A 20,870-nucleotide genomic window follows, 5' to 3' on the forward strand; every position below is an offset into this window, starting at 1 on the left:
CCACAGAGTACGCGAAAGGGGAAGGAGAGACGTGGAAAGAGAAGACACGGAATCCTGGATCAGGCTTGTCGGGGAATCAAGGGAGCACGGAATCATCTAGCGCGCGATCAACCGGGGCAGCATCATCGACCACAACGACGAGCTCTACGTCCACCGCGGCGTCGAATACAACCGCGCCGACGAGAAGTTCATCCGCGTCACCAGCTACTGGTAGGAATAACGCGCAGAATAGCGGCGGCAGCAGCAGCGGCAGCAGCCCTGCCCCTACGACGAACTCTTCGTCGACCAGCGGTCATCAGGTTGGCACGATGTCCGCCCCACCGGGTCGTCAGGTGCCCAAAAGACGCATGAGACGTCGCGCCACCTCCCACTCGCAGGATCCAGCCGAGCAGCTGACCGAGATGTCCGTGCGCGGATTAAATCTCTTTCGCTACGCCTCGATCTCCGAGGGCGTCTATCAGTGCACCGAATGCGCGAAACTCGACATACAGAAGACGTTCAAGAACAAGTACAGTTTCCAGCGGCACGCTTTCCTCTACCACGAGGGCCACCAGAGAAAGGTATTCCCGTGCCCCGTCTGCGGCAAGGAGTTCTCCAGGCCCGATAAGATGAAGAACCACATGAAGACCGTGCACGACTGCTTCATGCCTAAGGACTGCGTCGTGCCTTTTGGCTTTTTTCTCTCGCCTTAGCGGGCGGTGCGAGGGCGAGGTGGGGCGGCGATCGGTCCAGCACGAAGAACGACCACGGCAGCGGACGACAACCAAGGTCGAGCGGAAACAGTCGCCAGCAGCGGCGTCCAGAGGCACGCGAGGACCTCGATCGCTAGGGCGGCGTTGAAGCACTCGTCAGCGTCGAGGATCGTGTCCGTGTTCAGGCGAGGCCGCGCATAGAGAGAGTCCAATCCGCGCCGTACCCTAGTCCCGATCAGAGATGGGCTAGATACTTGTCTGGATACAAATTTCGATTCATGGATAAGCTAGTTTTTTACCCTTTGCTTGTACATCTAGTAATCTAAATTACAATACGAAGAGAAACTATATTCTAAGTTAAACAGATAGAGGTTTCTTGCTGTAGGTGTGAATATTATTGGCTTTGTAGAGTACGAATTACTAGCAAAAGTCTATTTAATACATTTCTCAATAATATCTGCTTACATATGAGAAAATTGTACTTCTCGATTTCATTAAGGTACCATGATTATTCCTGTATCTTCTTGAATATAATAGTTTTAGTTTCATCTCTTGGTGAGGACCAGCATGTGGCTGAAACTTTGAGAAATTTAGTAACTGAACTCTTGCTCGAAACTCGTGCTCCAAAAGACCAATAATATTCACATCTACATCAAAATTCTTCATCTCTTCAGGAGTGAGGACATACATTTTTGTTTCACGATAAAAGTTTATCCATATTTATCGGTATCTTTTATTTGTATAATTTTGTTCCCATCTCTGGTCCCAGTTGTCCGCGAAACGTGGCGTCTCATGGAGATACGCGGAAACGAAACAATCTACCCCTGTTCCGAGTGTTCAATCCTGTGTGTCGCGCGGACCAATCGCATGGCCCATCTCACCCCCGCGATAATCGATTCGTCTTAATCGATTTAGTCGTTTCGTGGAACCCGACGGATATGCAGCTCAAGGAGATGAGCGGAGACGCGTGAACCAAGACTTTATGGCTGGTGGAGGAGACCAACGCGACGGATCGGATGCAAACACTGCTGAGTGGGTGACGTCGAGTGATCGCGAGGAAAACAGGGATCGTAGACGTAACGAGTTATTTTACCCAATCTTTGGGGCGAACTTATTCGTACTATATTAATGCACGAACGCTATTGGTAAATAAACAATCTCTCGATACTTGACAACCTCAGCTTCGGGGTAATTGAAGTAATATACCTAAACGTTTAAGTTATATATCTAAATTCTCGATATGATTCCTAAAACAAATGCCATATGCATGCAGGAAGAAGCAAGGAAAATTAGTTTTAGATTAAAAATGATGTGATACCATAGATAAGGAAAATATGGCTGACTAAACATCTAATCCAATATGATTAATAGTTTCTGTCAGAGACGATCTTTTCCCTACAACTAATGTGTTGGTTAGACAGGAAGTGTAATTAAAGTAGATGTTCCAGTTATGAACGCATCTTTCTTATCTTAATCTTTCTCGTCTTTATCTTATTTTTAGAGTCTTGTTCAAACATTATACGTGTCCTAGTTTGATTAACGTATACATTTTTAGTGCAGCAATTGTTATACAAATCCGGTGATTAAAATGATTTAATAACATCATAATAATAAAAATAACAATTTTTACTTGTCCATAATGCACACGTTTTGGGACACGTGTTGTATTGAGATCGACTTTACTAAGTACTTTATTTTAAATGTAAATTCTGAAATTGTTAATAATTATATTAATGAAATTAATTGAAAGTGTTGATCAGCGTAAAAAATTGGGTGCGTTTACCTTAATATTAATAAATTGAAAGTACATACACAGTTAAATCAGATATGAAAATATCTAATGCTTTATGAAATTGTTAATAACCACATTAATGAAATTAATTGAAAGTGTCGATGACCTGGTTAGTGTCAAGCGCAGGATAAATCAAAATTCATGTCTATCGACGGAATAATAATTTTCTACGCGTCTACTTTACGTATCGCGTGTTGAGGAGGGACACCTAACGGCGTTCGTGCATCTGTAGCTGTGTTGAGCAAACTGTTACCGACTAGCAAGTAATTATGACGAATAATCAGACACGATTAGCTTTGAAAAATCACACAGTACTGATTTCTTATCGTAGATTACAAATACACAAATCTGACGATTACAAGTGATTATTACAAAAATAATCACAGAATAATCACTACCCAACTTTGATCTATGGTGGTATGGATAATTGTATTCCAAATACAGAACGAGCTGTAAACATTCGTGTCAATCGTGGTTTTACAATTTACGGTACGATGAATCGTTGCGTCCACGGTCCCTATAAGGGAAGTATGTCCTCGAACGTGACTACTCGAGCGATATGCCCCTCTGTGTACATTAGTATTATATGATCCTTGAACCGTGCAATAGCGCGCAATGCTTGCGGCCGATCGACGCTCAGCTGTTCTTCCTCACTTCGTTACGTTTTAATACGCGCCTGAAGTGAAGTTTGACTCGCGAGTCGATGAACATTTTTTTCAAATTTCACTAGAACAGGACTCGATATCGTTTCGCAAGCGTTTTATGTTCGCGCATGCGTACAATGTATTTAAAACCATTGTCTCGCAACGTCGAAAATTCGTCGGGCCCCCGCAAACCTCCCTCCCCCCGCGTAACAGAAGAGTTTTTAAATGGTCGCAGTATTTTACGCGGGCGTAGTCTGCATTAATTCCAATTTTTTTTTCTCGTTATCTTTTGAGAAACAAAATTTAACGACATCGGCGAACAAAGGAGAAAATTATTCTTATAAAAAAAAACTAACGAGCTTTCTCGTGCCTTTATCGATAGTTTTTCTTTTTTTCTTTTTTTGTAAGGATAGTTTGATATATATACGTATCACGGGCAAGAAGCGTATGAAAATTGTGCAAGAAAAATGAAAGAATCTTACATTAATTGTTTAGCGGAGATACAGAGTAACGTAAAGCAATACGAGCAATGGGACTGACAAAAATGATGTTATACAAATATGTTTTCCTTCTTTTAAGATCGTACCGTGATGATAGCTTTAAAAGTGCGTTGAGGCTTTAACGTACGGGATTTTCAATTTTTGTTTCATTTTATTTTATTTTATTTTTTTTTTTTTTTGTTCGTTCCCTTTTGTTAAATCAAATTTCTTCAGGCAATATGTAAAACGTTGGTTACGAATATGTTTTATCTTCTTCACAGATACTGTAAATCTTTGCACTTTTCACAGTCCCTCTTTACACCTGCGTAAAACTCTGGATAGTCACAGTCTTCGTTTACTGAAAGATCACGTTCTTAGAAGGATGCGTATATTCGTCTCTACCCACAATCTTAACAAAGCAAATATGCACGTATACCAGCTTACATGTGGCATTCACTTGTACGATAAAATAAAAAGCAGTAACGTTCTTCCAATTCCTTAAACGGATTCAAAAATACCGTCGAAGGAAAGAAATATCAGCTGGACCCTTAACGAAAGTGCAGAGTTTCGTAGTCACGATTTTCTTTTCTTTTTTTTTTTTTTGGTAATTTTTGTAAGCCAAACAGATTTGATTCCAATGGTGCGTAGCGAAGCATATTAGTAAAATGTTAAAAAGAAGAAAAAAAAGAAAGAAAAAGAAAATGTATAGTTATCACAGAGTTTATAACAGTTCACTACGAGCGCAGGAGACTCGTAGAGTTCATTAGATAGTGCCTTCGACAGAGAGAAAGAGAAAGAACACGAATTATACTGCATAGCAGACTCGGTATATGTACAGGTTCTCTGGGAATGTGTATTATAGTTATTTACCAATTATTAATTATTACTATTATCATTATCAATTTACCATTACTCGCACTACTATTAATGCAGCAAATAATATTATTTTTATTATCACCGTTACAATTATTGCTATTAATATTATTGTTTGATAAGAATTATTAACTTTTAGCTATGGACAAGCACCGATAAAATTGGTTATTATTACTAGGTATATAAGTTAAATGCACAAGCAAGCACGGACACGTTATAGAGAAAGTTATATGTATACAAACATGGTGTACAGGATGCACTATTTTAATATTTCCATACGATCATATTTAGAAATGCTGGTTATTCAATGAAACGATTCAGATGAACCAGTCTTTGTTTCGAAGAAGACTTCTTGTTTGTGGACACCGTTTTGTTGCGTATACAGACACTTGTGAGATTTCAAGATTACTGGCATTCTTTCCAGATGACGTTATATTCTATCTTTTACTTAAACATTTGAACACGACAAATTTATGCTGTTATTAACAAAAAATGTTTCTGTTCGGAACATATTGTTTTGTTTCAAAAAATGCAAACGGAATCACTGAAACGGCAAGATTACAACAACTTCCACTCAGGACAGAATAATTTCCAACTGAACCTTTTGTTTGACTAACCAGTACTTTCGGACATAATTGCGTGCAAAGATTAATATGGGACACTCTGTATACAATCAATAGACCTCGTAGTTCGGGTCTAGACCGTTTGTTTTTTTCTCTTTGATTTATTATTATATTATATTATATTATATTATATTATATTATATTATATTATATTATACTTTTTCGTTCGATCGTTCGGTTAAAAATCTGAGAGAAATCTATTACTTGATGATATATGCTATTAACACGTTTTCTTTTCTTTTTTCCGGTGTTGGGACACCGCAGAATAGACGTAGCAAGGTCGAATTATACAAATTTTTCGAGAAATACGCAGAATAGAATTAATGCAAACGAAGCTTACGATTTGTTCGTAGGGATATATAAACGAAGTTACTTACGGCTCCTCCGTGTCTGTTTTACGTTATTAAAGAAGCAACGCAGTCGTGCAGAGAATTGAAATATTCATAATTCGTCGCGCCTTGCGTCTCTTCCTTGGTATTATTCCTTTAATAGAATTTTGGTTCTTTTTATATCAGGCGCTACGAAATGAATAAACACAGCGATTTGTACAATAATTAACAATAATGAGCGCACCGTTGAGTACTTGCAAGACAAGTGCTATAGACGGGAGTACGAAAGATCTGTCTTAGGTAGGCGAAACCGAGTTTCATTCGTCAAAAAGACCGTCTGGGACCAAGTAAAATACCCACTTTGACTCCTTTTAGATATTATTTGAAATTTTATCATAAATGAACAAAATTTTCATGCATACAACGTCAACAAGATCGTTAACATGACTTTTTTTAGAAAAATGTCAAGCAGTTATATCTAATATAAAATCAGAATAGCAATATATTTAGAAATTTTAGTAATATTATCGGTAACGTGCAAGAAAAATTATAGTATCGGAAGTTCCAAGCATTCATGAATGACTAACTTACATTATAAATCACGAATGTTCTGTAATTTTCAGTATTAAAATTTTTCTTGAAAATTGATTTAAAAAGAATTTTAAATCCTTCTGGAAGGACTTCAGCCATAACTGGGTTAATCTAGATATATTACAAGGATAAATAAAGATCAGCGTTAGATTAAGGAGAACATGGACAGTATCGGGTAACTTATGTTTAGTTTCATCCATCACGATGATATTCTTCCATAGCTGATCTTTTTCTCTTCCTGCAGTACATAACTGACGCGTCACTGGATCAACCATGTTGAAAACAGTTCTGGCACCACGCCTACGCTGAACAGAATATTCGTGCTCCAAGCTATACATGTCAGTTAGATCGAACAATTTCGCGAGCTCTGATATTACACGGATCTTTTCCATCCCTGTGCCCCCCTCCCCCCCTCCCCCCCCCTCTCCCTCCACTATTCTACGAATTTACTAGAAGTAGCATTCACTTACGTCGTCGAGTCTTCGACGAGAAACAGCGGAACTCAATTATCCCCCTTTCTTCCATGTCCGAGCAGCAAGAGAGCATTCGAACGAATACCGAACGGAAAGGAGTATTTTGGTCTTCCGACGTCGGTGTTATATGGCGTGATAGCATCGTGTGAATATGAGCGTGGATGTGTACGTGCGATATATATGTATGTCAGAGTGATGGTTGGTCACAAGAGAGCTATTTAAAAAAAATATATATAGAGAGAGAGATATATATTACTTAGAGGGAATAATGTGCACCCGAGCGTGAGTTTTTCGAAAAGAAGATATCCAATTAAAGAAAGGAACCAATACCCCCTCTCCCCCGCACAGAAATGATATTTTCAAGCCTCTTTCTACGTCCAGTCGATCGTTATTACGCGAAGAATCGAATTTTCATTTGATGTCACGCGTGCGAGAATACACGAAGTATGTAAAAACATTAAATTACCTATCGTGACTCGAAGCGTCGAAATATCAGCAAGCGAAAACGTAACGTTTCTTTATTCGATTGACCAGTTAAATTGTTTAGTTGTCCATTGGGTGATATTTGAATCCATAATTGAAATTCAAATCGTTTACAGAGTAGAGGAATAGTTGTTTATCTGTTATTCGTTATATGTAATTTGCATCTTGATAAGAATTTTGTCCATCTCTGGTCCACGACCCACGTTGGTGATCGATATATATATATATAATTATGTATGTATATGTGATGGATACATAAAAAAAAAAAAAAAAAAAACTATGGGCATCGTATGCAATTTCGCTTGATTCGTTAACGAGAAAATTCTATTCAAAAAGACAGAATACGAGTCGCGTGCGTGTGCGAGGCTCCAATGTTGATCGCGATACCGCGATGAGCCTCCGAAAAATATATTTCCTACTTCTATATACGACGCGTGCAAAGGCAATTCAGGACGGTCGTGTTACTCTTTTGTTCTTCACTTTCCATGCACTGTGACTACCTTACTTCTTACGTTTTAGTTTTATACCACTATTGTAAGAGTTCTATTACTATTATTATTATTATTAATATTATTATACTATTACTATTGTCATTGTCGAATAACGATTATTTTATTTTTAATTTTAACTGTAACGTCGGGTAGTTAATTAGCGCGGTAAGGTGCGTTAGGCTTTAATGGAAACCACAGCAACGCGAAGGATAGCCAGACGAATGCAAACAAACGGTTATTATATTTATAGTACAGATATTTTATTTGAGCGTTAATAATGCTAGAGCTTGCGACATAACGCGGCGCCTTCTATGTTTCCACTTTTGCTCGTTGATGGAACGCTAAAAGTTTGTATAACGCGGCGTTCTGGCGAATGGATTTATTTATATACGATAGTTAACCTCTGCAAATTTTATTTGTGTTGGTAGCTGAATAAGCGACGGCGAATACCGCGTTAATATTCGAGGCTGACTTGTAGCGACGATGCTCTTTGTTTATTTTTCTTTCCTGTCTGTCGTCGGAACGTCGCGAAATATTCCGCGAATGAAGTTCGCCGTGTACAGGTGTTCGCTGGTCCAGGTATGCCGGAAGCTGAAAATATTGCACCTGAGCGAAGCTCAGATTCAGTGATGAAAATCTTTGAAAAAATGTTGTTTCGCTATTGATCTTTGTTACCGATTAATAGTATGTATCAGCAAATAGGTATTTTGTGGACGCAGAGGGGCGAACATCGGGTGCAATCTTCACAGTTCCGTGCAGTAGACGCGATCGTCTACTCGGAGGAAAGGCGAAAATGCAGTAAGGCGTCCCCCAAATAAAAATGAGAGAGTTTATGTCCGCCTGCATTATTCTTACTTACGCGCGATTTTAAACGATTCGAGGGGGGAAAAATAATGCAAGCGAGTTTTAGCAAATTTACGATCACCATTTATAAATATATATATATTTAGTAGCGACACGTACGAGTACGAGTACTGGCACTTTTATTATGCACGGAAACATCATGGAAACATCGCACAGCACTCTGTTTCGGTAGACGAAAGAAGCGCGGTACTATATAGAACAATTACACTGAAGACAACGTAACAAAGGGAAGCATTCTTTGCAGGACATCGAGACACAGACGTTCGACACAGTAATTTTATGTTTTGCAATAGCTAATGAAATTGCGAGAACTGTTAAGAAATATAGACGTTGCGAATACAGAAAATCTATTATATATATATATTATATATAAAATACTATATTATGTTATATTATATTGTACCGTCCATCCTATTTGGGGGATGGTGGGACGTTTAAAAAAAAGTTATATGCATATAACAATAACAATAAAGGAAGCAAAGCTGCACGTTCGCACATTGATCGTCGGTTCGTCGACTGTACATTTGTTTTCAATGTACGTACGTATGTACCTATATTATTGGTGTCTGGTGACGATAAGAGCGATGACAATTTGATAACTATTATTATTTTTATTTGTTTTTACATAATTGTAGTTTCTTTGTAACTCTTTGTGATATACATTGCAATAGTCTATCCGACCGTTTATTTGTTGTATCGATTAGCGCAACCTTCATTAAAGCAAGACAAAGAAACGTACATCTTTTAAAAATTCTCTGTCACAGCAGTTGGCCATATTAATTAAAATGAAAACTAACGTTTCGACGTATTCAACACATGGGCAAGTAGATGTATTCGAATTTCTATGAAAATAAAATTTAAATAGAATTCAAGAAGTCAACGACGCGACGATAATATAACTTGTACTAACTCTAATCTTCTATTAGACAATAGAAATATCAACAACGACTATAATCATATAACATAAATATTAAAATAATGAATTCTTAATGAAACTTAAAACAAAAATGTCACTGTTACTACTAACACAAAAGTGAAACCTCTTCTCAGGATAATTTGTAAACAGACCCAACATAAATTTCTTGGAAATAAGTCACTTCTCACCAAAACTATTAACCTGTTGCATCCAACGATGATTACCTCTTTTCATCGATTCCATATGAAACGCGAACACGACGAGTCAGGCTCGTCGTTGCACGTGACAACGTTGATCCCGTAGCGATTACGCCAGAGAGTCATCGACTTGTTGTTTATCCAGCTTCAACTAATCTCTACGCTGTCCGACAACTAACATTCCTGCACCTGTTTCTCTTTCCATGTCTAACCCAGACCAGCTGCCCAGTCTGCCTACGGACATCACGTTCGAGATCTGCACGTCGTCGTCCTCCTCGTCGCCGCCGCCGCCTTCGTCGACGACGGCGGCAAGAAGCGGCGAGGACAACTTCAGCGAGGGTAACGGGAGCGCGTTCATCAAGTCGGAGAGGGTCGTCAGCGGCATGCATTTCCTCACGGACAGGGAGGAGGATCGAGGGGATCTGTTGCTGCCGAAATCGGAGTCCGGGGACGCCGAGCCGGAGGTCAGGAAACAGGTTGGTTGGTCTGCTGCTTTTGACACTGCTACGGCAGGCAGTGCACCACCTGTGCCTGGCTTCGTTCGGTGGACGAGCACGAGCACGAGGAAGAGGCGCGGTTTGCCGCGTCCTCGCGGACATTGCACCAACAGAATCGGACAGACCATGAGGAGACCGCTTCGGAGGCCCGTCCCGCCGCGGATTTGATAGGGTGCTTTCCATTCGCGTCCGCGCCATTCCCGAGGGCATTAGCAAATTTCTTAGACCGTTAATAGCGATAATTAGACTTTCCACTGTTGCGTATTTTAATCGGTTAATACTACAATCTTGTTTTGTTAAGTACTGAACATGAAAGAATGAATGTTTCGAATTAGATGATACGATATTTATCGACTTAAACCACCAATACAGATAATAATCTGGGGTAGCGATTGCAATATACGAACGTATAAGGTTTTTTTTTTTTGTTTTTAATCAAACGATAAGAATAGTATCGAAATTCGCGCAATTATAGGGGATCACGTGGAAAGTTATCGAAAGTGAAACGACTTTATTCAAAAGCCCTGTACCACGATTTGCTTTTTACTTGGATGTTGCCGACGCATGTGTACTTTCTACTTTGCATCATTTGCACGTAGGAAATTATTAGTAAACGTATGGACGACTAATAAAAAAGGACGCCCGTTTGGCCTAAAGCGCAACTTGGCTAAATCCAGTGACAATAGAAATATTGTCGACAAGTTCGATCGACTCGTCTTATCTATGAAGATAACGTCGTCCAATAGAGTGTGTCGTAGTGAAAATCATTATAGTGAAAATTGGTGTTAGAAAATTAGTTGTGCTGTGCGGAACTCATTAGTCCAATTATGAAATTTTAGCCACAATTATTAAATTCTAATTGACGAATTGTACGAGACATTAGTCTATGACGATTAATTCATTTCTAACAGATAAATAAAAGAAAAATAATAATTATAAAGCGTGTGAGTCGTGAAAGTTTTCGTTACAGGCGTTGTATACTTATGCAGAATAAAATGTTTGTAATAATTGTTTAATTAGCGTATAAAAAAAGTTAGTATATAACCCTTTCGTTCATGATCTTTTATTTCTCGAGATAAAAAATTTGACTTCTGGCACGCAAGCACATTGAATTGTCCCGGAGTTGGCCCGTTTGGCAGCCGTGAGTTTTGCGAAATTTAGCACGTTGTAAGCAAATTAATGAAAAGCTATCGGATATCAATTTTTCAAATACATCATTCTTTCTCTGAATACGATAGATACCAATGGAATTAATTAAAGAAACTCGATGAAAATAAATATAATTCCTACAGCTTATGGTACAGATGGAAACTATTCTTTCTGGAAAAACCATAAATACAGTTTAAATTTGATACAAAAAAATTTAGCTTGCACTTTTGTTATGTAAAGAGAAAATGATGAATGCAATCGAACCTTTCTACCACAAATCTTTTTCCAGCTAATCTTTATTTATTCTATTTTCTGTGCTCCGTATTGACGAAAGTAGAAAAAACAAAAATTTTTGTTCAAAAATAGAACGTATATTTACCGTGTTCGTTACTACACTGCCTCAGGCATGAAACCCACGAAACTTAGCTAACGAGTGCTATCGGATACTGCTTCAAAGAAGACTATGGAAGTATGACACACACGCGAATCATGTCCAGGGATCTTATTTGATTCGTTGAGCTATACTAAACGTAGACGGACGCGAATTGGCGGGTAAAGTTGCTTTCCACTCTGTCTGAAAACATACGAAATTCAATGTGCTAAATTTAAGACGTCATGAGCGAAAGGGATGAATAACGTAGCGTGTGGTTCGCTGATGGAAGATAAAATTCTGTCGTTCTGTTTGCGAATGCGTCGTCATTCATCGTGTAAGTACATTTCACATTATCTCCGATTAAGACTGGATCTACCCGTTCAGCGGTAGATACAGATCATTGGCAATAAACTGGAATCTGTAATCGTTGACAAGATTTCTTGTGTTACTTTATACCAGCCGAATGGAAAGCACCCGACGAGAACGTACAGTTGGAGACGTAATCCTTGCATCTTTGTCAGCGTGTTTTATCTCGTTTGTCCTTCGCATCTCTTTTATCAGTTCGCTGTACACGTTTCTCGCGATGGGTTCGTTGAACCTGCCGCAAGTCGTGACCCTTTGCGGTACAGATTTTATAATTCCGTCATATTTTTGTCGAGGCTCGCGCGACACGGGATCGCAAACGGTTAACAGCGGAAGATTTTCTTATTTATTTCGTGTATCTCGAGTAACGAAAGGTCGAGGGGTCGAGAGGTCTATATCGTCGCGTGCAGGGAGAATAAAAGGTTGGGGGGCGGGAAACAATGATCGAGCGAAAGAAAGTGAGAGAAAGATAGAGTGAGGGAGAGAAAAAACCAAATAAACGTTGTTTTACAAGCTGCTGGAATACCTCATTCAAAACGACGGTTCCGTAGTCTGCAAGTGGTGCGGCGAGGTCCTACCGTCTCGAACCCGTTGGTACAGGCACAAGTACAAACTCCACGTCTCCACCCAGGTCACCCAGCCGGCGCCCCTCTTCAAGTGCCACAGCTGTAACGCTTACTTCAAGTCCCGTAAGGGTTACATCGGTCACCTGAGCTCGCGGCATTCCGACAACGAGAACGACGAAAACAGAGAAGAGCCAGCAAACAAGAAGACTAGGAAGACCTCTGACGTAAGTCTTATCCGCTATCGCGCGGTCGCTGCATTCTTCACCCTGCTTTCCCTGTCTCATCAAAAACTCATGTACACTAGTGACAAGAGTACTCGTTCTACCGTAGATAATACACACTGTCACTGTATATTATTTTGCACGTGTTTGTTCATCGTCCGTTACCCGAAGTAAATATCGTCTATCTTTGTCGGTGAAAAAGAACGGATATCTCGAGTCACTTGCCCTTACGATGGAACGAATCTTTGTCACCAAGTGTCGAGTGTTGTTCACGAAGCCTTTCTTCCACTGAACAAATGTATTTCAGTTCCATTTCTTGTTCCTAATTTCTATCGCTTTTCAAAGTACTTGCAACTGTGCTTGTATTACAAATAATCGACGCCATTCGTTTTCTCAAAGCCACTGCTTCAAAATAGACAAGAAACTACCGAAATATGTTTGAAATGAAAGAAGTTATATAACAAACAAATAGGCCAAAAGGTTGGTTTTAACGTTAAAATTGACAATCGGTGTTGGTTTATTTATTAACATTGGGGAGGATATTTTTAAAACCTTGGTGTAAGCGTGGTTCACCTCGGCTTCCAAGGGTGGGATTAACGATTAACGAGGCGCGTAAAATTTGTGGAAGAAGGGCTTTTCATCGCTGCCGACCTCCAGTTCGCTTCCTTGCGCGTCGCTTGCAATGTCGTTCGCGATCGTTTCACGGTCGAAAAAGTAAGGGCGAAAATTGTGAAACGTGCCCCCACAGATCGGTAAAGGTCCAGACTGGGAGCAGCAGAGGGAGAAAGAAGAGAAGCTGGTGGCAGACATAATCGATCGGGTGAAGAGGGAATGCGAGGCTCAGGGTGAAACGGTCACGAGACGAGGCTACTCCAGACGGTCTACCGTGATGAACAGCTAAGAGCGCGCCCTCGCTGAAAGGGTGAAGGGAAATCTGGTGGCCATATCATCGTCGCACGATGCTTTTCTCGTGATTCGGGCTCCGAAGAACGTTGGTCGATCCCTGCCGACATTCGATCTCCTAAATCGTCTTTTTTCACCGATCACGAGCAGCACTGCGATTAAGTAATTAAGAGATTCGCGAGGTTTTAGCGAGTCTAACTAAGATCAAACTAGGTTTAATTCGAACATAACTTGAAATCGGCGTTCTATGCTCAATCGTTCGTGAAGGGAACTCTAATGGATCGGTCTATGCCGCGACAATCGAACGCACCCACAGTTGAATTATATTTATCGAAACGACGCGTCGGGTTGTCGCGTTCCGCGACCGTTTTTTACGTCGTTGTCGTTCTGTCGGTCGTTTAACGCGCCGAGTGCCTACGATTACTCTCAAATTTTTATAGAAAACGTAGCACACCTGTGGCGAATTCAATTTTACATCAAGGTAAGAAGTATCTGTTTGGAATACCATTCCGGGCGTTACTTGGACCTAAACGAAATATCAATTTATTCGAGGTGATAGATATTTTAAACGATGGAAATGGTTTAAATATTTGATATAATTTTTTAGTATATCGAATAGGTATTTATTCGTAATTTACAAATTGATATTTTAAAATAAACATAGGATCTTATTCGAGATTAATTCTTTGTGCGAAAATAAACCGAAAAGTTCTTTACCATTTTACAATTTGAACCAGGTATAAGCAGTTAAAATTTACTAATGTGACTTGGCGCGCGCCATTTGCATCCCAATCACTTTAGACTGATCCTAAAATTATTAGCCGTTCGATATAATTTCCAATTTAGACGCCTAAATTTTGTTACTGGTTAAAAATAAGTGGAATTTAAGTTCTTAAGTTTAACCCTTTCCTTACCATATATGGCAAATAACCACGAAACAAGGAAACATACTGGCGATGATATTTCAAATAACATTACTTCGGATGTATCCGAATCTGAAAATTGGCAATATTCGATACAGTAATGGGTGTGATTATTATTTCACAGTACTTCTTATACTATTAATGGTACTTAAAAGTTTGCAAATATCAGGGATTGTTTATCGTAAGTATTTTGAGGAATCGTAATCCTTGAGGCGTCAGTCAGTTATGGCACTCGACGCGCTAAAAAGTTGTAACGCACGCGTACTGCTAACGTGACTCGCGTAACGCGGAGTAACGAAGTCGGCAGGATAATCTTCGATCGCTGTAACGAGAGTTAACAAAACTGTCTAGTTGTAACGCACGCGCGGCTACGTATATTTTTTTCGCATCCTAATCAGCCGCGCGGCGGTACAGACGGTGCGAAAACCGCATTTGTCGATACAATGCGCGAGATCACGAACTATAATGGGCCTGGATGTTGCGTCCATGGCCGCTATATTGGGCGGACGCGGATAGGGATGTTCGATTCTTTTTTTCTACGATAATATCTAGCTAGTTTTCTAGTTCGAAATCTTTAAGGGTGCGCAGGACCCAGAGGCAAACTCCGAGTTGACTTGAGCGACAGTCGCGGAAAAAGTAGGAAACTCCGGGACAAGGACAGAGAGGGCGATACAAGAATTGCAGGAGAGACGAGGACAGGGCGATTAGGCTAGCATGATTCTTGTCAAGGATATCGAAGCAAAGAAGCAATATTTTCTAATAATTCTGGTTTCAAAATATTCCTTATACCTTGGCGCATGCCACTGTAAGGCCCGATTTTGGAAAAAGTGTTTGTAAACAAATTTATTCTATAAGAAAAAAAAAAACCATACTTTTATTATTTATAAAGTTTCAAGACCGAAATTGCAAAATCGGGCGTTAGAGTGGCATGCGGAGTGATGTAAAGAATATTTTAGAAAAAGAATCGTGAGAAAATATTGCTTCTTTGCTTCGATATCCTTGACAAGAATCATGCTAGCCTAATCGCCCTGTCCTCGTCTCTCCTGCAACTTTTGTATCGCCCTCTCTGTCCTTATCTCGGAGTTTCCTACTTGTTCCGCAACTGTCGCTGAAGTCAATTCGAAATTTGGCTCTAAGTTAGATCTGCATATCTCTGAGAAGAATTAACCAGAGAGTACGCGGTAAATTAGTTCTCATAATACTGGGGGAGAAAGGTGACTTGTTTATCTCCAGCGTATTACTATTTTGGGAGTTCCCGCTAAACTATTTAAGAATTATGAGAAAATTAAAGAAAAACGAAATACACGCTTCACGAAAAAGCTGCACAAATCGAGGATGTATCCTAACCTAAAATTAATCGATATCGAATTTAAAATATTGATTGAAAAATGGAAAGATCGATTTTCCAAAATATCAAATCAGAATCGAGCATTCCTGTCATGGCTGCAGTTTTGCGCGGGAAGTGGCGAGAAATATGCGTTGTTCTCGTCGTCGAAATTCTCGATTGTTGGTTGGTATCGTTCCTTTGATCTCTGTAGGTTCCGCGGTTCTCAAACGCGGTAAAACGCTAAACGAAAAAGCGAAAGTGGGTAGTGGCTGATGTAAAAAAGATAAACGGTATATTTTGTCGCCGATTAATAACGGCGAGGTGATCCTTGCTTCGTTTGGCCCTAGCTTCGCAATGTCGTTGGCAAACTGGACTTTGATCGGTTTCCGGGATCCGGTGAGAATTTCTTGTTGGATCTATTCATTGACACGTTCACGTCGACTTGCATCACCGGTGGGTCATGATTGTCTGTTCCGTGGGGCGGCGTGCATCACCGGTGGGCGCTCATACATTGTGCTGAACGGTGCAACCTGATGCCGCGCCGCCCCACGGAACAGACAATCATGACCCACCGGTGATGCAAGTCGACGTCAACGTGTTAATCTGTGCTGAAAATATTCTTCGCTTGTTTCTTTCACTCCTTCGTGTCTACACCTAAATACAATTTTGGAGAAACTTATGAGAAAGTTTAGACGAGATGTTGACTTTAACTAATTTTAATATTAAATCCAAGTGTAGATTTGATGCCACACTTACATTTAAAATGTAATCTATAAAAAGACAACATAGGTGATATCGTAATAATAACAAAACTTGTTCGAATGAAACTGGTGTATCGAAAATGATACAGTTCGCATAAAGAGGCGAATAGGTATGAATATGACTTTTACGAAACATGAAAGTAACCTACTTGAGCACACGCACTTATATTAAACATCTAGATGCACTAAATTATCTCTGACAAGGAATCTTCTTGGGAAGATTTCCAACTATTGTTACTTCGGAATATGCACAGATTCGTGAATCGATCAAATTATTTTTCTCGGTATGGAAAGAATAATAAGAGAAATGGAATAAAGTAGATACCAGGCAATAGTGTTTTTCCACGAACACATGGGAGCACATTGTCTTTGAGACGAAGCTCGACATTAGCTGTTTAGGGTTGAACGAATGCAATTAATTAACGAAGGAGAAGTTGGGATTCAAGCCTGAGAGGCTTTCTCAAGGAGAGAAAGAGAGAATCCAGTGCCAAATATATATCTTCCCAGGCGTACGACATCTCGTTGCGTACAAAACACATGCGGAACGTTTTAACCATGATACGCGATGAGAGCGATCGTTTGCTCAAAAGTGCAACAGTACTACTTCCTTCAATTTTGTTCATTCACACTTTTGTTGTATTCGACGTGCATAGGTGTAGCGTGTTATATCGTGGTTTGCATGTCTGAATACATCCTTTTTGGGGAATTGTCGGTCAGCAGATGAACGTCATGGTACACATGAAATTCATAGAAATTATATCGGTATACGGGTATTGATGCATTTACATCGCGTAGGTGACGTTCACGAAAATGCTGTATGAATTTATAAAGAAACCGAATGCACGTTTTGAATGGTAAAACCGAAGATCTGAATCATTCTTTATTTGCATCGATACAACCTTGTTTATGCCAGATTTAAAGAACATACAGTATTCGTGAAAGAAAACAAAGAATGCTTAACGAACACGAGCTCGAAAATTGGTAAGAGAATGGTTAAATTGGACCTCTTGTAAGTTTCTAAGGCGATGTATTCCTGGGTTAGTAGGTTTCTGGATATATTTGGAATTCGTATCGCCTGTTACAAGAACGTTTCAAAATTTACGCAATGATGAACTCTGCTCTTAAATGACGTAAAGCAGAGCTGGCCAATGTAGGCTGTGATAAAGGTGCAAGCAATTAAAAATTAATTATAAGGAACATTTTATTATTCGTTTAAAGTTAGATTTTATAAAATTCTTGTTGGTTTTTATCGACTGCTACCATGCATCTTAAGTTTGACACGAACTTTTCGCTCGTTGTGTATGATATTTGGTCACAGGATATAATTTGAATCCTATCTGGAACCTGGCTCTTTGTGATTTTTAATTGTTCAGCCGATTGGTAACTCGCAATGACCGAAATCCTTTTCTTTAGCTGGACAAAGTATAATTTATTTGATACATTGTAGATTGTGTAGGAAGGCATGCGAAACGATATACGCGCACCTGTTACGCTCGAGAGGTTAGTTAGGCACGAACTAGTGTCGCTAGAGAGACGGTAGATAGCTCGATAAATAGATGAAATATATCTACGCGTACGTGAGATACGAATAAATATAATATAATGCGCGCTGACGGTGATTGACGCGTGAGCATTATATGTATTAATCTTGCTGAATATTCCAAGAAAGTCTGTCCATTTTTTCGAATGTCTCGAAAGTATTTTAATCTCTACTCTATTGTTGCGTGTTATACGGCGCAACGGCAGAAGAACGAATTGCGTTAATCTCAAATTTTAACTCACGATTACAGTTAGAGTAGAAAAAAGGTATAAATTCCATATGCCTTTTTGTTACAAATACGATTGCATCAATTATTTTCGGAGCGAGAGCGAGAGAGAGAGAGAGAGAGAGAGAGAGAGAGAGAGAGAGAGAGAGAAATAGAGTAGGGCTTAACCCTTTGGAGGAGTTTGCATGTACTTAATCGTGCAAGGAACGAAAAAAGAAACTGTCAATCGAATAATCGACTGTTCGTGATCGAATGTCGTATTTTATCTGTAATTTTTTAATAGAAAGTAAAGTCGGATACGCGTAAATCGTGGTTAGACGACGCGCGTGTGCCGAAATCATGCACTATGTGTAACCTAACCTCTCCAAAGGGCTAATCAAAAAAGAGGCAACTCTCTTCTGACATTGCGCGACGGATTTTACACGTAATTATGTACAGGCGCGTACTTGCAGATAAACCTCTGCACGTATACTATATTTCTAATCCTATATGTGCATAACGATACTTGCGTGCACATTTTGAGATGATTGTGTACGAGCAGAGGATATTAATCGACTATTCGAGAGTAAAATACGAGCCACTTATCGTCTTCCTTCCTTTCGCATCGAGGATGAAGCGTACGAGTTCCTCCAAATATAGTTGCCACGCGTTCATTTAACGTAATCGATGCAGAGAACATTTATGAACATTTATTATCCATTAGTAATACGTAAATCTTTGTTTAACTATTATTTCTGACGTATCGATGGATCATTTTAGATGATATAGGAGGTATAAAAATAAATGTAAATTTTGCGGGTACTCGAGAAGAAAGACTTAAACTGTTACAGAAACAATTACAGTGATTTCGCGTTTTTTGGGACGTTTTAAGAAAAAGAATCTGCGCGCAGGTCGTGACATGATTTTATTAAAGAAAGCATTTTTTTTGTAAGCTTAACACGTCCCACTAGGAGTAAGTGCAAGACGATCATCTAGGAGACACGCGTGACTCACAGCTCACAGATGTCGCATGACGTGCTTTGTGCCAATCGAACGTTTTGCCGCCAAGAGAAGATCTTTAGATCTTTCCGCTTGAACAACCTGTCCCTTTCCGAAACGTAATAGGTCCAAAAAAATGTATACGATCCGTTCAACAAAAATTAATTTCCGGTTATAAAATTAATAACGGAATAATGTTTGATACGTACGCGGTAAATGTATTAAACAATCCTCACTTATCTCGCTTACCTTCGCTGTAACGTTACGAACCTTCCATTATCAATCGTCTTCCTCGTTATTATGTTTATTTATACACGATGTATTGCGGCGTTGATGTAGATGTATAGCAACGTGTACATGTATTATATTTGTATAAATAATTTGTAGTGCGTCCCCTTTAGCAGAGTGTAAGTGATAACTAAAGTGACCTTTTTCTTCTTAAAACCGTATGAGGAAAAAAGAACGTTGATAAGTTCAAATGGAGAAATCGGTAAGTGGAATATGTTAGAAAAGTATATGTATAAGCAATCTTCGTCAGATCGCGTTTTCTTTAACTCTTTCTGGTCTTGTGTCAAACGAGTTTCAACAAAAATGTACTGTAACGAGAAAATCTGGACCGCAAAGGTTTAATGACAGGCTTCCTCCGTTTTGTGCCAGACAGGACGATCCGATCGTTCATACGATGGAAATTATATAGAGGGACAGGAAGACGAAAAAGTGGCTAATTCGACGTATTTCAATCTTCCGTATTGAATCTTAAGTGTTACTAACCGTAAGATCGTAAGGCTGACCTCCTACGTCTAATATGACGATTCAAGTTGAGAGTATTCGAGGAGATAAATTATTTATTTGTTTACGATAATGAGGCCGTTTGCAAATCGTGTTTCGGGCGACTCGCATAACTCAAAAGAAGAAAAAGACTATCATTGTACATACAGTGACACAGCGATCGCCCGGAGACGCGACCCCGTCTAAAAGTGCACGAATTCTACGAGCACGTATGTACTATACGATTAAAACAAAAAAAAAACAAACAAACAAACAAATACTACAACAAACCATAGTACTTACGATCACGCTAATCAGCAACGATTAGCAACCATTACAACTAACGAAATCGAACGTATTGTGCATTATATGTCGGGAAAGAAATAAAATCAAAATGAACCGATTTACATTCTCTCTTTATTTTTCACCTAAACTAACCAACTTTGCATTTCAATTTTCGCCAGGCTCGGCTACGTGTGAGAGAGATTGACATTTTAAATTCTTGCCACTTCATCGCACATCATGTTCTCCTGATACCAAAATGTAAAATTCAAGCCATAATTTGAAACGTACCAAAGTTGTGCCCCTTGCATTTGTCAACCTACACCAACATTTTCGTCGGTTCGGTTGCCTGCTCGTAGGCGCAAAAGTGCCTACCAGGAGAACATGATATGAAACAAGGTGGCACGTGGAATCTTTGGTACGTATCAAATTCTGGCCGTAATTTTACATTTTGGTATCAGAAGCACATGATATGCAGAGAGGTGGCACGGTTGCGCCTTCGAGCAGGCAACCGGCTCGACGTATCTGTTAGTATAGGTTGCCTAA

At 39.5% G+C, this 20,870-nt stretch overlaps 1 protein-coding gene across 10 annotated transcripts in view; it reads left to right on the forward strand.

The window, feature by feature from the left end:
• Positions 1-20,445, forward strand: part of LOC128873825 (protein tramtrack, alpha isoform-like) — a 90,868-nt gene extending 70,423 nt beyond the window's left edge. For 7 of the 10 annotated variants that reach the window (XM_054117770.1, XM_054117750.1, XM_054117713.1 and 4 more), the window contains exons 5-7: positions 9,664-9,923; positions 12,344-12,619; positions 13,365-20,445. In XM_054117770.1, the coding sequence (XP_053973745.1) occupies positions 9,664-9,923; positions 12,344-12,619; positions 13,365-13,517 (689 nt within the window). In that variant the 3' untranslated portion in view covers positions 13,518-20,445. Of the gene's footprint in view, positions 1-6; positions 9,073-9,663; positions 9,924-12,343; positions 12,620-13,364 lie in introns of those variants that run through there. The other 3 variants (XR_008456509.1, XM_054117787.1, XM_054117777.1) reach the window with 3 other exon arrangements.
• The last annotated feature ends 425 nt before the right edge of the window (positions 20,446-20,870 follow it).

Source organism: Hylaeus volcanicus, chromosome 1 (assembly GCF_026283585.1).
Source record: "Hylaeus volcanicus isolate JK05 chromosome 1, UHH_iyHylVolc1.0_haploid, whole genome shotgun sequence".
Taxonomy (NCBI): Eukaryota; Metazoa; Arthropoda; class Insecta; order Hymenoptera; family Colletidae; genus Hylaeus; species Hylaeus volcanicus.